A 25258-nucleotide genomic window follows, 5' to 3' on the forward strand; every position below is an offset into this window, starting at 1 on the left:
CTATATCTGTCCTGACCAATCGAGCACTTGAAATATGGCCAGTGAGACCAAGGAATGGAACTTTTAATTTTGTTTAATTTCAATTAATTCCCATTTTTAATAACTACATCATGCAGCTAATGGCTACCGTACTTATCAGAACAGATCTGTATCATTTCATCTGAAAGTTGGTTATATTATCCAAAGAGAGTGCGCATGACATAGAGACTGGGTTTGTAATTTTCAGGCCACAGGCATCCAATGTATCACTTATTTTCAGTGTGCACAGTAACCTTGAAACTAAAAAGGAACCGAGATGGGAGCGGACTTTAGATTAGAAGCTCATTCTCAGGGTAACGCTGACCTTAGTTTTTCTCTCTGAATCGATTTTCTCAAGGTCCTAGTGGTGGCCCTTGTTTATGACTAAGGAGTAATTTGCATACTATTTTGAAAAATAAAGTATCTAGTTCAGAAATCCTGAAATAATATTACTATTATTAATTCATATATCAGTTTTTTTGTAACCGTGTTTTCTTAGATGTCAGATAAAAGCCCACGTACCCATTGTACACTTTACTGTTTATAGTGTTTCTTACCCTAAAACAGTAACTCTAAGTAGTTACTGAGTTTATTTACTAAAACATAAAGATAAGAGATTTAATTGATATGAAGAGGCTTTCAGATTCTAATTAACCTCCCAGCTAGTCATTAACTCTATGACCTTTAGAAATAATTGACAGGGATTTTTTTTTTCCTTATTCAGAACTTCCATCAGATGCTAAATTTCAGGGTAACAAAGACTACACTAAATGCCGTTGAGACATGACTGGATAATATGCCAAATAGCTCTCAGGAAAATGAGATATATTTCCAATAATATAATCTATCCACCCAATCTGTTGTATACATATGCAGTATTTGCCTAATTACAGTCCCGTTAATGACGGAGTCTGAAGTCTTTTCCCAGAATGTCCCATGAAATACTTCGACTGAGGCTAGCGAGGAAAACATAGCTGCTGCAGCCCTGGCATACTCCCCTAACCAATCGCCTGCCACTTGCCTTCCGAGTCTGGTCTCTGAGTCTTCAACAGGTGCTCCATGCAGCCGCTACCAACTGATGGGCACTCACAGAAAGGGGACCAGGCGACGTGGTGCTCATGGCAGAGTGTCTCACCTCATGGAGCAATGGCAGGCTTTTTATAGTGCACTTCCCCAAACCTCACACACCTGCTTTCGCGAACTAGTTTCATCAAAGGCCAGTTGTTTTTAAAATCTATTTGATGGTATGATTCTAACCCTCAGTAAAACAACAAAAAAAGAAATGTTCAAAACTGTACTTTGGAACTCCATGCTGGAGAAAACAGATGTGTGGGAAGGGCAGTCTAGATCCCTGCAACTCAATTTTGGTTCACGGACGAGCATCTTCAGCATCACCTGGGAGCCGGTCAGAAACAGACTTAGGGGCTCTGCCCGGATCCACTGGTCAGAACCAGCCTTTCAGCCAGAGACCCCAGGGGCTCCGACTGGGCCAGAGGCGTTCATCTGAGATGCATGGACCACTCTTGTCAGATCCTGGCCAAAGGACTAACAAGTTGCTTCTCCCCCCCAGGAATCAACCAACGCATGCTGGTTCAAAAGTCTTTTACTTTCCACTAGGACTACAAGCAATATTTCTATGTAGTCTCCTGTGAATATTGTTTTTTTTTTCTTTTCTTACACAGCAACAACCTTGATTCATCTCTGGTTCCCTTGAAATATTCTCACTTTTATTAATATTAGAACATATCTGACTTCAACAAAGAAAATATGGTAAATTTTAATAACGATCATTAGTGAGTTGTTTCTTTACATATGTATGTATATGTATCAGTACACATGTAAGTCTACATACATATATATGTGTATATGTATGTTATAGAAAATATTTATTGAATTTCTACAATGTTTTATACATTGAGCTGGCAGTTGGAGTTAATAGAGATAAGTAAAACATCAACATGTCCTTCAGAGAAGGGAAATAGATTTATAATAATAATGTTTAAAAACTGCCGTGAGATAACTGAAATAATAAACATCCTTTGATTAAAAGACTCATCATCTTTAATTCCAAGTCTAGGCAGGACTTCGGAATATTCCTGAGACTTCACTTGGGAATGTTTCACATAGATAGATTCAGTAATTCCTGAGGAAGTAAGGATGTCCTACTCCTTGATATCTTATTTGTACCTTTTAAAGCCCAACAATGTAACTGTTACTTAGGTGCTGTCAATGGCTAGAATGCAACCTTTGATTCAAACATGCTGTCCAACTTCAAGTTCCACATGCCGCGGAATCTGGAAATATCATTACAAATAGATGATTATGATCCAGGATACATATTCTCCCCCTTTCACTTTCAGATATTGAGGGGGAAAAGAACATGAGGACTTTGGCTTGCTCCAGTTAAGAAAGTTTGTGAAAATAATAATGGTGATAAAAGGGTGATGATTAATAATTATAAGGAAGTTACATTATTGACAAAAAAGCTGTATTTTAAAACCTATTGTCTTTTCTGCTCCTACTTTATTAAATAATTTTCTGCTGACTCTGCGTTGATACTAATGCCTATAAACCGTTATAGTTGTGCAATAACAGAGATGAGAGAACATTCAGTTTTACTGCTTTGTACATATAACTTAAGAAATCTAACATGCACTGTATTTGTTCAACAATGATTTTAAAAAAATAAATGAGATGTGAAGCAGCTTTTCATGTTTACAAAGCATATGCAAATTAAGCAAAATCATTATTTAAAAAATGGATCTTCCAATTGGATATATAAAAATTTGATATATAAAAAAACATTGTGGTAGTTATGAGAAATATGAATACATTTTTAGACCCATTTCTTTTAAAATTAGGGGATGAAATATAAATATGATTTATAGTTATTAGCAAAAGGCTTATAAATATATGTAAACAAAAATGAGCATTATAATTTAGAAGAAATATACAAAACCTTTTCTTACAAAATCACTTTTCCCCCTATTTTCTGGGTAGTCTCCACACTGAAGATTTAAATCTTTATGGAATATACTAATCCTTTTTTCATTTTTCAATACTAACTATTGAAAAACAATTGTATACTTTCTTTATTAGAGGGTGGGGCAGCATTACTTAGCTACTCACAATAAGAACTATTTTAATTATATTGCATAGTAACCAAAGAAGGATTTTAAGGGTTTCTCGAGATATTTTTCTAAGTTCCTTTATAAAGAAAAAGTTGCTTTTTTTTGAAAAAAAAATCAATTTACTAATTATAAAATTAAGTCTGGCCCACATCACTTCAAGTGAATTTAAAATAGTAACATGAAAGACCTACCATCTTTCCGTTCCCAAGCTTCATTTAAAAAAACCAGCACGCATTACCTAGCGTACGTGGTTAGCGCTCCCTGTCAGCCTGGATGACTTGCAAGGGTTCTCTGACCAGGCAGTAAGTTTACTGATTGACTCTGTGGTTATTGGTTTAGGGGTAAAAGGTGCTCTTAGTTTTACAGTGAGTGTTTAGTTCCAAATTGGTGTCTATCAAAGGGAACGTTTATGCTCTGGATTCTACACAGTTCTTCATCTGTGAAATGCACTCTTCAAATTTTAAATTGAAGAATTAATCTTGCTGTTAACTGGAGAACACACTTACTTTAAATGCCTCCCTTTTCACATTTCAATCAAGACCAGTGCTGTCCCACAGAACTTTCTGTGACTATCCATGCACTCTACATCCGGTCCCATTCGTTAGTCACCAGCCACATGCGGCTATTGAGCACTTGAAATGTGGCTGGTGCAACTGAGAAACTGAATTAGGTGTTTTATCTCCTTTTAATTCATTTAAATGTGAATAGCCACACGTGGTTAGTGACTTCTATATCAGATAGCATAGATCTAGATTATTTTAGTTTTTTGATAGTGCTGGCATAAAATTTATCAAATTTTAATGAACTGTTTCATTGGTGCTATAAAACATTTTTCATATTTTAGATGAGTGACATTGTGCCATACGATCATCATTTGGAGAGATCCTGTTATCTGTCTCCCCCTGTTTATTTAGTCTCCAATTATATTCTGAGGGCCTAACACTTTCTAGACCTCACATTAAGCCCTGCCTTCGAGGAGTTTAAAATCTAGTATGAATTGGGCAATTGGGTAACAGCCTCATGAGTGTCTGATGGGGAAAATAGAACAGATTATGACTGCAATGTAGGAAAAGGATCTACACAAGTTGGAGGGTAGTTCAAGGGCAGCTATCTAAAAGTATACACTGGGACCTGACTTGACCGGATGATAAAGAAAAGCCAAGAAAGGCCTAGAAAGGAATGTTGAAGACAAAACAAACAGGGTTTAGAGAAGTAGAGGGATATAAACATGGTTAGGTGGCTTAAGTATGGGATGGGGGTCGGGGGAGGAGTTGTCTGCAGGGGAACAGCAGAAGGTGAGGCTGGTGGGGAAGAGAAACACGGGGGCCAGACCCTGTGTGGCCTTGTGAGCAATCTTAAGGACCAAGAGTCCTTGAAGGGCTGTGTTTAGTGTTTATGTCCCCATCGCCAGGCATTCCATGGCACAGAGCACATGGTAGGAATTCAGCCACTTTTGTTCAGTGAGTGAATGCATGAAAGAATGAAAATTCAACAAATGATCAAATAAGCCAATGTACCTTTTCTTTAAGAAAAGCGTGTTATATCCATCCACAAAGCATGCATAAACATAATTTTATATATGAAAACTCAAGTTAAACAGATACATTGTCATATTTTACACCTACTCCCCAATTTTGTAATATAGAGTTTGTTAAAAAAAAAATCCAATTCCACAATTTGCTGCATTTGCTTTTCAACAAAAATCAAACTAGGTAGTTAGCTTACTGATAACCTCCAGTAGCATTGTGAAACAATGAAGTTTATAAGCTATTTTAAGGCCTTGCCTATTCCAATTCAGGCCTTAATTATTACTATGTAAGAAATTTTTTTGCTGGAACAACTGTTTTCATGTAAATAGGATTCTTTAACTTCAAAGAGGATTCAGGTGACAGAAAATAAAGTTTCCTGTAAATATCATCTCTTAATCTCTCCTCCACACTTTACACTCTATACTCTTCTTGAATATTCTTGCATTAACCCCCCCATCCCCCCCAAAACAAAAAAGCGCACCATGCCCTGGCTAGGGGCTCAATTAGTTGGAGCACTGTTGTGTATACACCAAAAGGTTTTGGGTTTGATCCTGGTCGGGATGAGAATGGGAGGCAGTTGATAGATGTTTCTCTCCCACATCAATGTTTTTCTCTCTCTCTCTCTCTCTCTTTCTGTCTCTCTCTCTCTCCCTAAATCAATAAAAGCATATCTTCTTTGGGTGAGGATTTTTTTTTTTAAAGCTAGTAATTCTCTACTGAGATAGTTGAGTTACATCTGCCTTTTTGATTTCCTGCGAGTAGCAGAGGACCTCATGATTTACTTCCCTTCCACACTTTGTCACTCGACTACTGGCCAGACTAGATAAGCAGCTCACAATCACTGAGCCCCTGAGAGGTGGGTTGAAACCATGTGCGGGATGTGTCCCTGTCTGGGACTTCTGGGACTCCAAGGATGACCTGGAATGATCTGGTGATCACCGACCTGTCTGAATAAAAGTTTTGATAAATTGTTTTGCTTATGCCTTCCTTTCAGTAGCTTGTACTATTTGAATGAGGTTATTGCTCCTTTGCCCTCTACTTGTTCCTAAGCTGATTTTTATATATGTTTTATATCCTTAACAAGAATGCCTGTCTTTTGCTGGTGTTTGCTAAATTGTTGCTAAGTGAAGGAATGGCCTGGAAGCATGTCCTGTGGACCTGCACTCTTCAGGTCATCCTGGAGTGCTCAGCACCACACCTTCTTCCAGGCATTGAGCCCAACATCAGCTGGGAGGGTGGGAAGGCAGGTAAGAGAACCAGGAGTGGGGCTAGGCAGCTGGAAGACATGAAGGGGGCAGTTCCTTAATACCATCAGAATCCCTATTGAATTTCAACAGCCTCACCAACTAGCAGTTGGGGTAAATATCCAGTCACAGAGTTAAATAAAATGGACTTTCTTCAAAGGAAATGCTTTTACTACAATAACTTTTTTAAACCAGTGGATTAAAAATTTAACACATTTATGAAATCTGGCATATTTATATATTGTATCTGAGCAGATATTCAAGCTGCATTATAATACGATAATAAAAAAACCTTTCAGTCTGTCTGTTAAGTCTTTATAAGTCTTTGTGCCATTGTAACGGCAGTGCTAATTATCAAGCAGAGACATGATAATTACGCAGAGCTTTTTTGCTATAAGAAGGAATCTTTTTCAACACCCACGCACTGTACAATTTCCTGTGACCCTGCAACACTACTCTGGTATGGCCCAGAAATTTATATTTCAGTCTAAATGCTGGGAATCGTATTATTTCTCTCTCCCCGCCAATCCCTTTTTCTGGTGAGTAAACTGTTTTCAGAGGGTTAAGGGAGAGTGGTAATGGTCCAAATGGGAAATATAAAACTAATGACCCTTCATGAAACATATTATGTTCCTCATTAAATTTACTCAGTTAAATGTATTCCATTAAATTAAAATAAATAGGATTTAAAATTTTACCCAGGAGTAGTACCTTAACTCTCCACTTCATGTTAGCTCCATTCTAAAAGCAGATTCCTCAAGTCCCTGATGTATCACAGGTTCTTTGGCCTTCAACACAATTTATGTCTAGTGCTGTAGAGGTGTTCAAACTTACTGTGTATAAGAATTGTTGAGCCCTAACCGGTTTGGCTCAGTGGATAGAGCGTCGGCCTGCAGACTCAAGGGTCCCAGGTTCGATTCCGGTCAAGGGCATGTACCTTGGTTGTAGGCACATACCCAGTGGGGGGTGTGCAGGAGGCAGCTGATCGATGTTTCTCTCTCATCGATGTTTCTGACTCTCTATCCCTCTCTCTTCCTCTCTGTAAAAAATCAATAAAAAATGTATTTAAAAAAAAAGAATTGTTGAAAAACGTGTTATAAATGCAGATTCCTACTCAGATCCCCTCTTCACCAAGAATCTCAGGCATACTGGTTTCAATGAACTGCACTTTGAAAAAGACTCTACGTGGAGGTGATGCACATTTTTGAGTTTATGGCATCCCACTCTACTTTCTCCATCATCTCCGTTATTGCTACAGTGTGGAAAAGGCAATTAGGTGAAGAATGTGTGATTCATGTAGTTGAGCAGGACAGACATACACGTGTTAGACTTGTTATTTCATCCAAAGAATCAAGCTATGGAATCTTCAGATTTAGCCTAGGAACCCCCTAGTGTCTTTTGGAGAGATTCAGAGCTTTAATATATTAACTGTAAGATAATAGGGCTGTTTCTTTTTAAAAAACATCACTTTTTAAAGAATGATGCCATAAAGGACTTTCAATTCAATGCCTTTATATTTTAGATGAGAAAACTTCAGCCAGAGAAGTAGCTAACTTGTCACATAGTAAGACTGTGCAAGACAAAGGTTCAAATGCAAGCTCTCTGACTTTCCACCCAGTGTTCTTCTCACGGCCTGTAGAGAAGTCTGGCTCAGACACTCATCTGTCCAAGATTATGAAAGTCTACACAGTGGGTGAAGTTTTAGTTGTCTTAAAGTCACATAGGATATTGTTGAGCAAACCCCTCAGCAGATGAGTTTTCAAGATTTTAAACTCCTTTAAGAAAGTAAATTTTAAAAGTCGACACATTTTGACAAGTTTAATACGGTTCTTCCACATTTCATATCATGTTAAGGACTAGAGCAGTTCAAGTCTAATGACAAATTCCAAATCAAATTCTTTTGTTGCCCTGAAATATTTGTTGTAATGATTTTGGAAATGAGATGAAGTTTTCAGTATAGAGTTGTTTTGTGTTTGGAGCTTATGTTAAATGTGTATGAGCAGGAATAGACCAACAGACAGATCAACACACACACACACACACACACACACACACACACACACACAAACACATACGAAAGCACCTATGAGATCTGACAACTGACTAGTGCTGTTCATGTTCATGTTTCTTTATATATTTTCACATTAAATGCGCACATGAATAAAATACTATCTGAAATACACAGTACGTAAGTTTTATAAATGATCTTAAATTTTAAGATTGAAGCAAACACACAATGAAAATCATCAGTCAATGAAAAACAAAAACGATTTGCAGTAATGCAAATCTGAAAGTATTTTAAACACATACCACATTAGGCCTAGTTATCACTCACTTTTGTTTCTCTGAAATTATTTGCTTGTCTTATGAGGCAAAAATTTTAAAAAATTGATCAGAACAATACTTTTACAAAATTTCACAATAAAAGCAAATAGTCTTGGACAATTATAACAAATAAAGTGAAGACGTATGTGAGAGGCAGATTGATTTGATCAGGGTTAATACTGGATTTTTTCATAATATGGAACCAGTGTAAGCAAGAATGACTTGAACTCTGGCAAACTGACCCTGACTACACACTTTTGAACCATTTGTTAATATTCTCTTAGTTCTGGGAAAGCAGTCACAATCTAGGCAACCATGAATAGATAGTTAGTTAGTTAAGAAAAACAAACAGATGAGGATGGTCCTCCCTACATCTCTTCCTTTTTGGTTTACTATTCACTGCTTATCAAGGGTACTGTGAGGCAATAGCATTAAAATAGGCTACATGCAAGAACACTTAAAATTGTATGGCAGTGTTACTTATGTTGACAAATCTAAAACTTTTTTGAGATTTATTGATTAAAATATGTTTTTATTGATTTTAAGAGAGAGGAAGGGATGAGAGAGAAAGAAACATCAATGCAAGAGAGAAACATCAATCAGCTGTCTCCTGTCCATTACTATGCTGGGAAACTAGTCTATACCTAAAAGAAATGATGAGAAGTCATCCAAAATGTGAGTGAGCCGTCCCTTGGCCAGGGTTCCAAATCTGCTGACCTGACTTAGCAGTGGACAATGATGACTCATGAAGGATGAGGCCAATAATTGGATACCGCTGCCTGATTTCTAGCAAGGACCAGATTCACGTTGTCCCTATCATCATGCCATTCTAACTTGAATTTTGAGGGGGGAAGAAAGGGTGGAGTATTAGTTGGGGTGATAACGCTGGGAGCACCTGTGGGAATATGAACTCATAGGAAAAGGAAGGTTGTACTTGTGCTGTGTGAGTGGGGGGCGGGGAGAAAAGTGGGCGGGTCCAAGCAACTCATGTCTCTGCCTCCGAAGTTTGGGGCTCAGCAACCGCGCATGCGCTCTCACCTCCACGATGTCTGAGTTTGTCCGGCTCTCGTGGGGCTCGTTGTACTCCGTGTACTTGAGCAGCACCTTGTCCATGTCGGTGCTGGCGTACTGGAACAGCTTGTTGGTGCTGTTGAAGATGATCAGCGCGATCTCACAGTCACACAGCACGCTCAGCTCATACGCCTTCTTCATCAGCCCGAATTTCCTCTTTGTAAATGTCACCTGGGAAAATGAAAGCAGGCAGGTTTTTTGTAAAGAAAAAAGAAATCGTGCTTCTTCTATTTTTTTTTTTTTTTTAGAAAAAAACACAGTACTTTTTTTCTTTGTAAAACAAAGCGGGCTGTTGTCAGAGCCCTTGGGCACTAACACATTTGGAAAGGAAGCAAATAAATCTAAAACTAATTTCTGCTCCGAATTTGAAAATGTGTGATTTCTAGCTGGCTGCTGAATGTGAAACTGTAAATGCCAGATTTAATGTAGGGAATTTTAATGAAGGTGACCAGAGTACTGCTCATGGTTTCTTTGAACAATGTGAGATTTAAAAAGAAATTAATTTCAGCATGGTTGACATCCTTCCCTTATAATTAAGTTTGGGACTTTTTTTTCTGACCACTTGAAAACTGGACATGGCATGATGAACGCAGCATTTTACATCTATGTTCAAAAATTCTTAAAATTGTTTAGTCTCATGCCATTTAATTGAAAACACGTGAAGGGATGTGACTGACTGTGCTTTCAGACAGTGTTGTGTTCTGTTTTCTAGAAATCCAGCAGGGAACTGAGAAGTACTTCAGCCATCACACCGTTAGGGGTTTGGTTTCATTCTTCTGTGTATCTTTCTTCCTCTCCCAGGCCAGAAACTGTACTGTTATCTTCGCCTTTTCCTTCTTTTAATCTAATCTATTACCAAGTCCCATAATTCCTTCCCTCAAAATGTTTCTCAGGTTCACACTTTCTTGTCTGTTTCCCAGGCGGCTCTATCATTGGGTCCTTATCAGCTTCCTGCCTGAGATGGTCTCTCTGTCTGGAATCATTCCGTCCTCAATTCATTCCAATCTTCCAAACCTCCTCTCCGCACTGCCTTTCTCCTGACAGGCCTCCGAAACGGGTCCCTGCCTCTGGCTTCCAATACTTCCTACCTGCCAATGCTGCCAAATGCAAACATCTACTTCACGATTCCCAATTTCAGCCCTCTCTTTGATTAAACGCCAGTCTGCCTACCCCAAACCATGAACATTCTTAATTGTAAGCCCTCACACGATCCAGTGTTTCCCAGCAGGTCTTCTGTAGAATATCATTTCCATAAAATAGTCCTAAATAGAAAAAGTTCAGTGGCCCAATACATTTGGGAAATGAGGCACGTGGGTATATTAAAGGCCGAGAACCCTTTTAAACTTTGTTTAACCTGCCTCCCAAACCTACAGGATGTTTGTTTCTTCAGAACTAAATTTCTTGAGGCATATATGCTGGGTAATGGTGACTAAATTGACTTAGTTATTGTTTTCAAAGGCGACTAGTATTTACTTTTGTTCCTCACCTTCCTATACAACTCATCTAGCAGAAGTCAGCTCAGTTTTATCTACTAACTCTTTGTGTCTAAATAAATGTGTTGAGAGGAACTGTGGACTAGCAGACAGACAACCTGGCCCCCCAGTCTCCTCATTCCTCTACACTTTGGTTAATACTTATTGTTTTACCCATCATCCTTTATTTTTCCTTAGTAGCACTTACTGTATTTTACAATTTGTGTATTTTTTGTGTGATCATTTGTTTAATGTCTGTCTCTTCCACTGCAGTGCTCTACAAGGGCCTGTAGCATTTTCTGTTTTGCTCACTGCTGTATCCCCAGAACAGCAGACATGGATGGGCACATGGTAGATGTCTAGTACAACAAAACTAAACAGGAAAAATAATTATGTGAAGTTTTTAGAAATATCAAATTGATGTATGCTATATAAAATTATGTGATAGCTTTCCCCATGAATATTTTAGCACTTTAAAAGGATAAATCTATACTTAAAATTATTATATTGTTTTATCATATTTGTATTGAAGGCCACATGGTAGAAAGGGAAGAACATGGGGCCCTGGATTCGCAGGCTGAATCTGCTATTTACTAGTCATGAGAAATTCACTTCACTTCTTTGAGTTTGATTTTTCATCTGTAAAATGAAAAGAACACCTACTCAGGATTTCTGTGAGGATTACATAAAATAATGTATGTACAGTATCAAGCATTGTGCTTAAATTGGAAGCTCAAAAAATCTTAGTTCCTATTCCTTTCTGAGCTGACTTACAGAGAAAAGAACTTACAAAATATATCGGTCTTGGTGGCTTGAAGAGTCTACTGATTAAGGCTACTTGAGGATCTTATTATTCCTTATAGAATGATAAAGTGAACTATAGAATCCCCATTGACCACTCTTTGGAAAATACAGCATTTAGGTATTTACCAGCCCACATAGCTAGTCAATATGTACTGGGATATGTTAGTTACATTTCAGCTTAGACAATTTTTCTTTGTAATAATTGCCAATGTTGCACCTTCTATTTTATTTTATTGATTGTCTTACTAAAGTGCTTCTAACAAAATATAGCTAACATTTTATTTTAATATTTGATTATCATATTAATTTAGAAAATGTTTTATTCTGGTTCATTCAGATGAACCCTAATCAGTATTAAGGATGAGCTAAATAAAGACAGTCATTTGGAATGAATAAAAAAGCATAATCATTAATCATATAGATTTATACAAAATGTCTTTTAATATTTCTTTTAGATGCAATTTAGTTATGCAAATATACCTTCACATTGGTATTTTGTTCTGTGAAATAGGCTACAAAGTAGGTTCAATATAGAAGGCACTGACCCCAAATACTTTCATATACCTAAAACCACTTTTAATCAGACTTTCATGACCACAAACTGTAGGTGGAATGTCTCAATACAGTATGGTTTCTGTTGTACTGAAACCTCAGAATTTAGCACGTTACAACACTCACCATCAAAGTACATTTCAGCACAGAAATATCATTAAAGCCACTATTTGTATTTACTTTTAGGTGCTCCTCAACTTTTGTATAACCAAGCAGGCTGCTGGATAATGCCAAAAGAGTTGGTGCATGTAGTTTCTTGTCATTAAAACTGCAAACTGAAACGATGATGACTATACTGAAGCATTTAAGAAAATACCTTCAAAATGTTAATTGCTCTACATTTAATTCTGTACTATGTTTATATTCCTCATAGCATACTCAAAATGTATTTTATAATGCTTTTTCTCATTGTTCTTAGTTAGATAAAATTATTTTTAAGCAGGAGGTTTTCTAAAGAGACCTGGATATTACTCTTCGTTGAAAATATGCCATTCAATGACAGATTGCAATTCAGAGCTTTATGCTTAAATATAACAATATATTGCAATCAATACATTTTTCATAACGTGACAATAGTTTGTGATGGGGGCAAGTCTGCTTCTATTTCAGGACCATATTCTGAGCCTTAGGTGAGATGGAAAGCTGTTTTTACGGTCAGTAGGCAAAGAGATGCTCTTTTCCAAGTTGAAATGTAACTAACACATCCCAGTACACATTGACAATCCAGGTGCACTGAGAGGAGGATACAGCCAATGTTATTTACATTAGCCCTAGAACTTGAAATTTAGTTTTCAGAATTAGAGAGACTTAATACATGCAGGGGAAGCAAAATGACTCTGTATACGTAATGACCATTTTATGCTTTTCCTTTACCTCTTGAAACAGCCCCAACTGTAATGATGATGTATTAAGATGTTTCAGCATTAAGTTTTATAGTAACCTCAAGTTTAAATCCTAGCATAAGGCCTAGCGTAATATCGACAATTACTCTAGAACTTACTAGGTATAACTCAGGAACTGAAATTAGAATTTGAAATTGAGAAAAGGCACATTCATTCAATATAGCTCCAGATAATTCAGTCATAAAGAAATTAAGAAAATCTATTTACATAAACATCATTCAATCCAAGCAATTCTTATTGAGCATTTTCTACATGCCAAACCTTATGCTAAGCAATATTTACTGAGCCTTCTCTATGTCAGACTTTTGTGCTAGGTACTGTGGGGCTTCTACTTTGCATGTATCTCCCTTATTCGTGTCTCTTTCTCAGGGCTGAAGAAAGAAATAGTCATTTAATTCCTTAGTGTTAAAAAAGAATTTTCTTTATTTTAAATAAAATGTATTATTGGCTAATAGTGTTATATTTTTAATCACAGGTAAGTGATCTGAAATTGTACTTTTATCTAGTGTTGGGTGATTTCAGTTTTTGTTTTCTGAACAAATTTTTCTCTAGACTGAGCAAGGAAAATAATAGTAGATATTAATCTAATCAAGATGAACATGAAAACTTCTAAAGATTTTTTTTTATTATTAATCCTCACCCGAGGATATTTTTCCATTGATTTTTTTATTTTTTAGAGAGAGTGAAAGGAAGGGGGAGATACAGAGAGAGAGAGAGGGAGAGAGAGAGAGAGAGAGAGAGACATCAATTGGTTGTCTTCCACACATGCCCTGACCTAGACATGTGCCCTGACCTGGACGAGGGATTGAGCCTGCAGCCGACCGAGATATGTGCCCTTGATCAGAATCAAACCCCGGACCCTTTAGTCTGCAGGTTGACACTTGACCCACTGAGCCAAAGTGGCTAGGGCTATTTCATACTTTTAACAACTCCCTTCTTACAAAAATTCTTTTTAGCTTCCCTCTGTTTCCATAAAACTACCCTTTCTTGATTCTGCCTATTTCTTTTTTCTAAAATTTATCATTGTTGAAAGTATTACAGATGTTCCCCTTCCACCCAGCCCATTGCCCCTCGCCAGACATTTCTTATGTTGTACTTAGTGAAAACTGATTATGGTATTATGCACCCCCTCTCCCTTCCATCTGGCTCTGTCAGGCTCCCATCATGCTGCAGGTTTAAATGCCAACTTCTTTGCAGCTTTCATTGTCACATTGAAATAAAACTCACTCCTCCTCATTATTGTCCTCTAGAACTTTTACAAACCTTTGTTATGAGACTTATTCTAATATTCCAGAGTTGGGTGTTTATGAGTCTGTTTCTCCTGCTGGCTTTTGAATTCCCTGAAGACCCCCACTCTGGCCTCACACAGGCTCTGACTGGTGGACATTCAATGAATGTTTGTGGAAGGAGTGGATTATGGAATGGAAATAGACTCTATGTTAAAGTCTGAATGCCTTTTAGACAATCTCTAAAAAACAAGGGATTTGGGGTATATATGTTTTACTAAAAGTTTAACATGTTAGAGACAGGAAGCTTGAGAGAAAGGAACTATTCCACCTTGGAATATATAACAGAGAAACCAGAGAATGTCTAGAGAGAAAAACATATGTATATATGCTCTAGATTTTAAGAAAAAGATATATCATGAAGTTCAGAGAAAAGCCTTTATTCCTTGCCCAGATGACTCACCAGGAAGGAGGGAAAAGTGTGAATATAAAATTTTAATTTTACAATCACAGGATACAGATATAAAGGGAGGGATCTAGGAGTTCAGGATGACGGCATTTGTTAAGCAAACATTTATTGAATTTTCTAACGAGTTTATATTTTCAAAGAGCATGTATTTGGCAAAGTGTTTGATTAAATCCTCATCATAACATTATAGATTTGAGACTGGCTGGCAGTAATTTTGATAATTTAAATATGAACTAATTGGTCAGCGTTGAGTTTAAGGGAATGTCTCTAGAAAGGGCCACAGAGTTTAGTAACTTTCCTGTCTCAGGCAACATTTTTATCAGTGGTTAAGATGAAGATGTAGATGGCAAGCATATAACATAAATTTGGATGGTAACCCAACAGGTAGTAGAGACTCTATCCAAAGCTCCCTCTACAGACTGGCAAGATGGGTCATAAACAATAAGATGAAATGGAGACAATCTTAGTCTTCATTCGCATTAAAGAAAACAATTACACGAGCTCAAGTTGGAAGAAAACTGATGTGATAGCTGCTTTTGGGGAAAAAGATCTAAAGTTATAGTGTTCCAATGTGGGAATTAATTATTCTAATGACTTTTTTTTTGTTAGTCAGAACTAATTATTGGAACTCTATTCAGTTCTGAGAATTACATTTTAAGAAGACACTGACAAAATTAGAGAGGCTATAGGATGGCAAACAGGTTAATGTAGGATCTGAGAAATCTTAAGGTTATTTGAAATGTTTAACCCAGAAAACAGAGTTAAATGCCAAAAATAAAGTGAAATGCCAAACATTTCCCAAATCTGAAGACCTGTGGCCAAGATGAGAGGCAAATGAGTTATTTTGTTTTGTTCTATGGAGAATTAGAAAGTATGGTTGAAAATCATAAAGAGGTTCAAATAGGAGAAAATCTAGTGACGAAAATTGTCCGTGAGTGGACCAAGTCTCAAGAACTAATAAGTAGTTCATTCCTGAATATGTTCAAGTAAAGCTGCATATCAAGGAAGGTGTTTCTGAACTCAACAGGAAGTTGGACTAAAGACCTTTAAAATATCTACTCCAGATTTCGGATGCTCAGATTCTATGCCAAGGTAGCATAGACTTGTGGGTCAAGGGGAAGATCATGGTTAAAAACAAAAATACATTTCTGCAATTTCATTCTACAAAATGTGTTATGTATTGGTTACTCAACCTCATCAGTATATTATCATAATCATCTCTAATTCCCATATCCTAAGATATAAATGGGGTATAACTACTAAGATATAACTACTTTTTGTAGTTAGAAGAGACTGTAAAAGATTTGAGTAGACAATGTTAAATTAGACATAGTGCTGAAAATGCATAGAAAAATTATCCAGATTAATAAAATAGGAAATTAACACTACTCAACCATTTTTACTATTTTTAAAGCAGTATATATACATCATTACTGGGCAGTTTGGTAAAAATATGGGAATTGGAAATCAAGTCTGAGCTCTGACATTTATAAGCTGTGTGCCCTTAGGTAAATTGTTTGACTTACCTGAACCCTGTTTCCTCACTTGTAAAATGGAGTTAATAACAGGCATCTTACAAAGTTGTTATGAGACTTAAATTAAGATATATATCTTATATATATATGTAAGTGACTTGTTGTCAGTGAAACACTACCCAAGGTATGCAGTATTTTTCCTCTGATGTGTCAGGCTCAGTCACTTCTTGTTACATACTGCTCTCCTAGGACCTGCCAACTTGTGTTACCATTATTATGTCTAGATCAGTTTCTCTCTCAAGTAGACCTTGATCTTTCCTTGAAAGCCCAGAATATCTCCTGTCTGATCTCATAACCCAAAGTCCCAGAACAATACTTGGCTAAATAGTTGTTGAATGAATGAATGGATAGATAGATGGAGAATTATGAATTTTTGCAAGCTAAATGAATGGCTAAAAAGAAATTTCTATGCATGCTTAAACTATGTGAATAGAAAGTTTGCCCCTGAGAGAGGAAAATTTCACATATTTTTCTCTTTTTTTGTGGCTGTCATATTGACTTACAGTAAAACGTACTTTGGTAAAACTAAGTACGATAAAAATTGGACTGGATCAAATTGTGTGTGTGGGTTTGTTAGTGAAATTGGAGCATATCATATTTCTTATAGTTGTATTTAGATAACAGTGTTGACTGTATTTGGTGAATGTTTCCTAAGAAGTTCGAAGACTTTATAAGTTATCTCACTACATTCGACAGTATCTCTTTAAAGTTATTATTTGGCACAGTTTATCATCCCCATTTCTCAGAGGAGGCTGTAGACAAAGACATGAATTGCCTTACAAAGGTCACAAAACTAGTCCCTGGATGAACTAGAAATAGAACCTTCTTCACACAAAGTTCATCTCTCTTTCCCTTAGTCAGGGTTCTTTCCCTCTTTTAGATAATTGCACTTCAGGGGCTTAAATTCAGCACAGCATGGACCAGTCAACCGCTCATTGAGCAGTGTACAGGTCCATTAAGAACTGTCAGCAATTCTGAGGAGTACAAGCAAAGTAGTGCATGCCATATTAATTAATGTAAGGGTAGTTATCTAGGTTAAAGTAAAAAATAATGTTAATAATACTAAAATTGAGAAGTTGGTTTCTAGGTTCTGACAATAAACCAAAGCTTGTTTTGTGTGAACTCTGCAGAAACTCTGCCCTGAGACCTCCAGCCATTCCCACTAAAGCCCGTGACAACCACAGGCATCACCAGTGGGCACACACTAGTTCTATATTTATGGCTGTTTATTTAAATTTCACAAAGTGAGAAACATTTTTGGTTGGTAGCAAATACAGTTCTGTGTACTCACCAGAATAAAAAAGGTGGGTCTTTGATTTACGCACAGGCAGTATAAATGACAAGTTCTAAAAACAGGACAACTCCTGCACCATTTCCTACAGGAGTAGGTAAATTAGTTTGACTACTGTGTAGTGGAAAGGACATTTAATAATGAGACTCCACACCACACACATGCCTCCTCCATTCACCCTCCTAATCCCAGCGCCATTCATAAAGCCACCTCAGGAGAACTTTCCTGCATGTTAACTGGGAGTCTCTGCACCTTACAGGAAAGGGTCCTGAATCAATGAAAGCAAAAGGACTCTGGAAACATCGGCCATACACATCTATGAGAACCATTGAGGCCTAACACCAAATTACTGCAGGCACAATAATTACTAAGGGAAGCAACAATAATTTTATCTACGGGTCCCCAATACTTCTTCCCACTGAGCAAGATACTTTTGACCTAATCTTTTTAAAATTTACTTTATTTTTTTATTTCCTTTTATGGTCCTCATAATTAAAAAAAATCTTTATGGTGGAAAGTATTACATATATTCCCTTTTTCCCATTGACCCCTTCTAGCCCACCCCTGCCTTCTGCCCCAGGCCTTAATTCAACTGCTCAGTGAGTCTGCTCAGTGAGCAGACAACGTTTTACTCATTTCTTTAACTCACAAAGTAATATTAGTTTATTTGTTTTAGAATGTTTGGGACGGTGGCAGAAAGAGACTTGACTTTGGGTGGTAAGTGCATGATGCAGTGTGCAGATGATGTGTTATAGAGTTGTATACTTGAAACCTATATGGCTTTATTAACCAATGTCACCCCAATAAATTCAATTAAAAAAAAACACATTTCATTTTTCAGTTAATTTGCTAGCACAGAAGATGGTACCCTGTGGACAAACTCAGGCATTGATGACTCTGGGTTGAAGAATGATTCCGAACAACTGGATACAGGGTGAAGAAGTTTTAAGGATGTCTTAAAGCAATTATTTACCTTAAATTTTCCTTTTATTGTAAAAGAATGCTACGATAAGAATCTAAGTGTAGATAAACCTAAAAGAGTTTTTTCCAATTAAAAAAAGCAAATTCGAAGGGAAAAGAAAAACAGAATCTGGGACTATTAATATACTCAGCTAATTCTATTTTCAAACTTTAGAGGTTTCATCTTTTTTTTTTCTCACTAGAGTAATGATGAATATAACCCTCATCCTATGAAAATATTTTAGATCTGCTCCTCCTCACCCCATCTTGATAATCAGTTTCCTCCCAGTTAAGGAAACGGAGTGACTAATGAGTGACAAGACGGACAGTTCAGAGACACAATGCACTCTCTAATTCAGAGCCACTAGGGTCTTCCTATGTGTTTAAAGGGTTAGGGATGGAGTCAAGAGTCTGCAAAGACAATCTCTAATTGAAAAAAAGGGAAATGCCCTCTTAAATGCTCTTTTTTCTTCCTTTGGCTTGTTCCTGACAGTAAGTAATGGTACAACTGTTCTAAAGTATTCCTCTTCAATTTTTATTTTGTTTAATTCAGCCTGTCATTAGAAAGGCTTGCGAGCTTCAGGCCTGATGATTACTCTCGGTGGGAGGAAGTAATGCCGCTGCAGACTTGTATTCCAGACAAGCGCTCCTTTATACAATGACGGGCCTGCCTTGGTAAATGAAAGGCTCTTTAAAGAGCAGTGAGGGACTCTTTTAAGCAGACTGCTACCATGTGCTTGTAACCCTCCAGCATAACTTGCGAGGACGGGATGGCAGTGTACTCGGGCTGCAAAGAGGACTATTGTCCTCGTTAGCCTCAAGCAACTTGAGCGGCTTTCCCTGCAATGCAGGGATGTCCAAAAGGGTTTTGAGCAGTAGTTCCAAAAGTTCTGAAGATGACAAAGGATTAAAATACGGGGCTTAGAGTACGGAATTTAGAGCTCTACCAACCCCTCATCCCAAGTCAACACCCCAAACCCCAAAATAAAACTTTAAATCTTAAGCACTGCCCACTATTTTAAAACAAAAACAACACAATGGATGGGTTACGATTAAATAATTAAATGCATATTCATAAACTTGAGTGTTTATTAACAAACTCATAGAGTCTGGGTTTTAAACTTTGTGATAGCTGATTCCTGATATATTTGTCTACATGAGGCAAAGGAAGAAGGATGAGCTACAATTATTAATCTTACCAGGATTTAAAAGATTTTATTGTGGTACATTTTTAAGCCTAAGAATGTTTTGGATTTTAAAAAGAGAAGACTATAGCATGATATATTTTTTAATTTTTTTATATGTGCTGTTCAGGTCTGCTTGGTTTGATAAAGGGATGATTTACATTCTAAATCCAACCTATAGATGCAGTCATAAAATAAATAACTCTATTTCTCCATACCTCATATACATAAAATACATAATCTGAATCTGAGAAGAATAAAATAAACCAGGTTCATATTTTGGGGGCAAAACATGTTTACTAGTTTAACAAAGCCAAAATGTACCTAAGGTAAAGGTCAAAGACTGCTGCATTCCCTGCTGAGCAAATGCTCAGGAAGCACATTTGTCTACGTTTCCTGTCATAACAGGAAGAGTGTAACTTCTTCCTTTCCACAATGGCTTCACGTTTACCGCCTAACTCCAATATTTTCTCCCTCAGGGCCTTCCAAATCCATCCTTGCAAGACAGAAGGCAGGAGGCTGTCTCCGCTGTAGTTTCCAAACAGTTACATTTGTTGAAATGTTATTTAAATGTTAGTGATTTCTTAAGCTAAACTGCTCCAATTTAAAATTAAAAGTCAAATTTCCAAACATTTAGAGTGATTCTCTTATTCCTATTAGTGGTCCAACGTATTTCAAAGAAATGCAAATATACATCTATATTATGGAATTTCCTTTGGTTCAATTTAACTATACAATTTTTTAAACCAAAGTCATTATTCGGGGCGGGGGTGGGGGTGGGGGAGGAGGGTTGGTGTTCCAAATTGTCTTCAATAAGAGTATGTTGGGATGTAAATTTTCAAAATATTTTTCACCATAATAATTTTTGAAGGAGCTCATTTTAAGTGAATAAATTACAAAGTTAAAGTAAGTCTAGACTGCAAAGGGCATGGCTTTTGAGACAATCAACATGTTCTTTAATCTACAGTTTGGAAGAAACATTTTGGTTTATGTGGTCTATTTATAATGTTAATATTTTTAGTGTTGGTTTGCCAGTAATCCGATGTCACACAGAGTTTGTGCATTTGCAAAGCCAAAGGTGACCTGTAGCAGACAAGGTGTGTGCATGCATTCACAGAAGTGGAAGGTGCTATTATATGTCAACCCTGCACACAAAATGACTGAGGTACAATAAGCCCACACCTCAGAATTTTTATAAATTACAGTTTTAGCTGGAAATTATATGAGATACACAAATTAGGCAAAACAACAAAAAGTCTTGAAGCCCTCACGTTTAAGCAGAGCTTATTTCTTAAATCTAGTGATAGAATTCTAGAGGAACAGTTTCCTTTTTCTTGTTAGCATTTTGGCCTTCCTTGGATTTTTCTGGCAGTAGAGGAGTAGATCTAGCTGACATAAATATAAAAGGTTTCACACCTATGGGATGTATAGTAAGTGTGTAGTGCATTTCACTATGATTCAACTGTATGGGGGGAGACCATTTGTGTACTGTTTCCAAATTGCTAGGAATACAACACAAATGAACGGCTTCATATCATGGCTGTTAGACATCCGAACACTTTTCTTTGATTTGAAAATTCTCAAAAGTCTCTTTCATCACCAGGAATTCCAACAAAACCTTTTCCCCTTGGTGATTTGAAGATTAATGAATGACTGGTTTAACTTATATGCATGGGAATCTTTAAGTAGGCACCCACAGGATGCATCAATATACCCTATAATTCAATTCTAAGATGTCCTGATATATTACTATGATACATGCTAATTTTATTTCTATAAAATGAGTTTAATAAAAATTTTAATATGAGTTTAGGGGAGGCAGCCAGCTGTTAAGAAATAATACTGAGGGGGAAAAGGCAAAAAAAAAGTCTTCATGATGAGGTATTTGCAGGTTTATTTTGGATTTAGAGGTAGAAACATCAACACTTGCAGTGATGGAACATTTTATTCACTTGATCTGAAACAAGGTTCCAGATATTCATTGCCTAACATGGATAACTCTTCTATAGTATTTAAAGTATAATTTCCTCTCAAATACTATTCACTTACTTGATATGCATACAAGCAACTGGCAAGTCTGGACGTTTTGTTTGTGGAGATGACGAAAGAAAACAGTGCGACTAGATTACTTTGCTCTTTTAACGCACGGTTCACAATTCATCAGAGTTATATTCTTGAACAAGCAATTTATTTGTATTTCCAAATTACCCAAATCCTCACATTTAAAGAGTGAATCTATCTCAATTTCAACAAATATTATATTAGGTTAGTGGGGTGTGACTCTCAAATTTAAAACTGTAATTAGCCCTTTTAGTTACTAATATGTATTCTGGATTATCTATCACCTTGAAGGAATGAATGTCACAGTAAAAATCCTATTGAAATTTTAGCCAACATTCTAAGATTAATCTAAAATAGTGGGAAACAGGAAATGGAGTAAACTTTGTTTCTTTTTAAAAGAGAGTCACTTGAGGAAATCAATACATCTCAAGAGAAAAAGTTAAAAAATTTAACAGCTATGAACTCTGAATTCCTTTTAGCCATAAGGGGATTCTGCTGTTCTATTAACAGGAGAATGTTGCTAATTGTCTTTAATTTGTGCTCCAATTATTGCACTGATAATTATATAAAATTTTGTTTGCTGGCAAAAACTATTAGTGTGCCAGATCTGATGAAAGAAAAGAACTTAAGACATTTTTCTTCCTGTCCACCAGCCATCCTCTTCCATCATCCGGCTCTGGGTCTGAAATGACTCTCTCACCCCTTTTGCTTCTAAAGACTCCTTTGTGCTCCTGCTCTACTCTGTTCCACGTTCCTTCCATCTCCCTGATACTCTTTTTAAGGTAAAACCCTCGTGAAATGAAAGTTCAGGTACCATTCTTCAGTGTACTATACAGAGCAGGAGTTGCTTGCGTGGAAATCACACTAACTATAACACAATAACTCATGGTTCAAAGAGCATGTGTCTTAATAGGAATAGCTTAATAAGGAAATTTATTGAGCACCTATTATATGTTAGATATGTTACCTTTATCCCCTAATTTAATGATCTCAATGACCCAATGAGGTGGGTACTATTTTTTTTAAATCCTCAATCTACTACTGATGAGGGAACTGATGAGGTTCAGAGAGGTTAAGGCGCTTGATGGAGAGAAATACAGCTGGTAGGTGGCAGAACTGGGACAAGATCTAGGTTTGTGTGTTCCTCAAACCGTGCTCATTGCCATTATATTATACAGGGTGCAGCAGGATGTAATTGGGAAAAGCTATGACCTAAAACTATGTTCTTAGCTATTATGTTATACAGGATGGAAGAAGATTTAATTGAGAAAAACATGTTTTGTGTTTCAATCTGAAAGATTTGGGCTCAAATTTTGGCCACCTCCTGGTATTGACTGAGTTCAAAGCTTTGCATGATCTGGCCTCTGCCTAAAATTCAATCTTTTCTCTCATTTCTCTAAAGTTATATGAACCAAGGTCAAGTTTCACGGGCTTTTCTTCAGCTGCCTCGTTTGTTTCCTCTGGAATGTTGTCACCTGCCTGACTCTCACTATCTTAATGATCCCATCTTTAGCATTTCCTCAGAGAGGTGTTTCCCTGACCCCCAATCTAAATAAAGTACCTCCTGTTATTCATTCATAGCACTTTCATAGTTTCATTCATAACACATATGAACAAAACTTTGTTATATATTTGCATATTTCATGGCTGACTCATCCCACTGGGCCAGAGGCCTACAACCTACAACCCACAGGCCAAATCCAGCCTGCCCCCACTACCCCCTTTTTATCAGTAAAGTTTTATTCTACACAGGCACATTCATTCACCTGCATTTTTTCCATGGCTGCTTTCATTACTGGGGCAGAGACAAGTAGTTGAGACAGACACTGTATGTGTATGAATCACAAGGCCAAAATTATTTGCTATCTGGCCCTTGACAGAAAAAGTTTGATGACTTCTGCAGCAGTTGATAAGCTGGATGAGATTCCTCTTGTTTACCACTGCATCTTAATGCTGGGCACATTGCAATCTAATAATATTAGTTGATTTAATAAATTAATAAATTATTCAGCTGTAAATGGGGTGGATAAGGATTAAATGAAATAATATATATGTAGTTCTCAGAACTTGTAGCTGCTTTTATTAAGGTATCTGAAAATTTCTGCAAGGCAAATTGAGAATTCAGGATTTTATTTTATTTTTATATACTTGCTTAAGAAACCCATCTTGGTTATGCTAGAAATTCAGTAGTCTTCATAAACTTAGAAACTCTGGGACATTTTTTAAAAATTCAAAAAGCTGTTAATATTTTTCCTCCCCTACACTATTACATATATCAATTGGAGTTTCTGAATTTTAGCTGTTCCCGCCTTCCATTATGAAAGATAAAATATGGGCAAAATTCAATTTAAACAGTAAGCTGCTCTGTTTTACAACAGTTTTATTTCTTAATGATATACAATTTATCACATCCGCTCTGCAATATTTCATTTCACACTTTACGCCAGTATTTCTTATTCTGTAAAAATAACACCCTGTTCTCCATATTGCCAAATAAACACCTGCAATGGCAAAGCCGGCTTTCGCTACTTTTAAGAAAAGGTGACTGTGAACCATTGTGTGAGGCTCCGCCAAGGGGGCTACGGTGGGGGAAGCTTCAAAAAGGGCAAGGCAGTTAACTTTTTCTTTCCAACTCGTGAACACATAGCTTAAAGGAAGCCCAGTTTAGGGGAGCCTCCATCATTCGTCTGATACGCTTTAGCAGATTTGCTGGGGTTGATTATTAGAAGTGACCTACCTCTTTTAAGCTCTCTCCCAAATGGTTCTCAGGACCACTCTTGTGGTAGGTGAGAGGCACACATGACAAACATTTGTAAGAAAGATGGCTGTTGATGATTGCCAATGGCCATCTAAGATAGCCACTGAAACATATGTTAAAACATGGAAGTTTTCAATTTTACTAATTACATTTAAGAGTATTGAATTAAAGGGCCTACTGTACCTAAAGACTAAAAAAAAAAAGGTTCTAAATTCTATAGGATAAAATAAGAAATTTGTCTTCAGGATAAATAAAAAAATAAACTAAGCTGAATTTAAATGATTTTTCTTCTCTTAAAGTTACTATGATTTCCAACATAGATGAGAGTTATAGCATCTGTAGACACAACTATATTTAAATTAAGAAGAGATGTTCAATTATTAGCTCAAAAGTATGGTGTTAAAATTCATGTATCCCTGTGTGAGTTTTATGTTCCTTTATAAAGCATAATAAAAGCTCATGAATTCCACCTGCACAAATTTTCTTCTCTCTTTGCAAGCAAAAGATATGATGGATTTCATGAGCCTAAAAATTAGTTGGTATTATTAATGAAGTGTAAGTGCTAATTCATATAACTTTTGACTACAACCGAAATAAATTCTAGTCCAAATAGCTGGGTCCAAGCAGTCAATGGTACATGATGTTCAATATTTCAGTTTTAATTTTAATCTATAAACCAAGTAAAAATACTGTGGTTTTATATTGAAAAAAATTATTGCTTTTTGG

At 36.6% G+C, this 25258-nt stretch overlaps 1 protein-coding gene across 13 annotated transcripts in view; it reads right to left on the reverse strand.

Annotated features, from left to right (window-relative positions):
* MEF2C (myocyte enhancer factor 2C) overlaps positions 1-25258 on the reverse strand; it is a 158389-nt gene that overhangs the window by 62219 nt on the left and 70912 nt on the right. For all 13 annotated transcript variants that reach the window (XM_014543956.1, XM_014543952.1, XM_005871489.2 and 10 more), the window contains one exon: positions 9286-9489. In XM_014543956.1, coding sequence (XP_014399442.1) covers positions 9286-9489 — 204 coding nt within the window. The remainder of the gene's footprint in view (positions 1-9285; positions 9490-25258) is intronic.

The sequence above is a fragment of the Myotis brandtii genome, unplaced genomic scaffold, assembly GCF_000412655.1.
Source record: "Myotis brandtii unplaced genomic scaffold, ASM41265v1 scaffold344, whole genome shotgun sequence".
In the NCBI taxonomy this organism is placed as follows: Eukaryota; Metazoa; Chordata; class Mammalia; order Chiroptera; family Vespertilionidae; genus Myotis; species Myotis brandtii.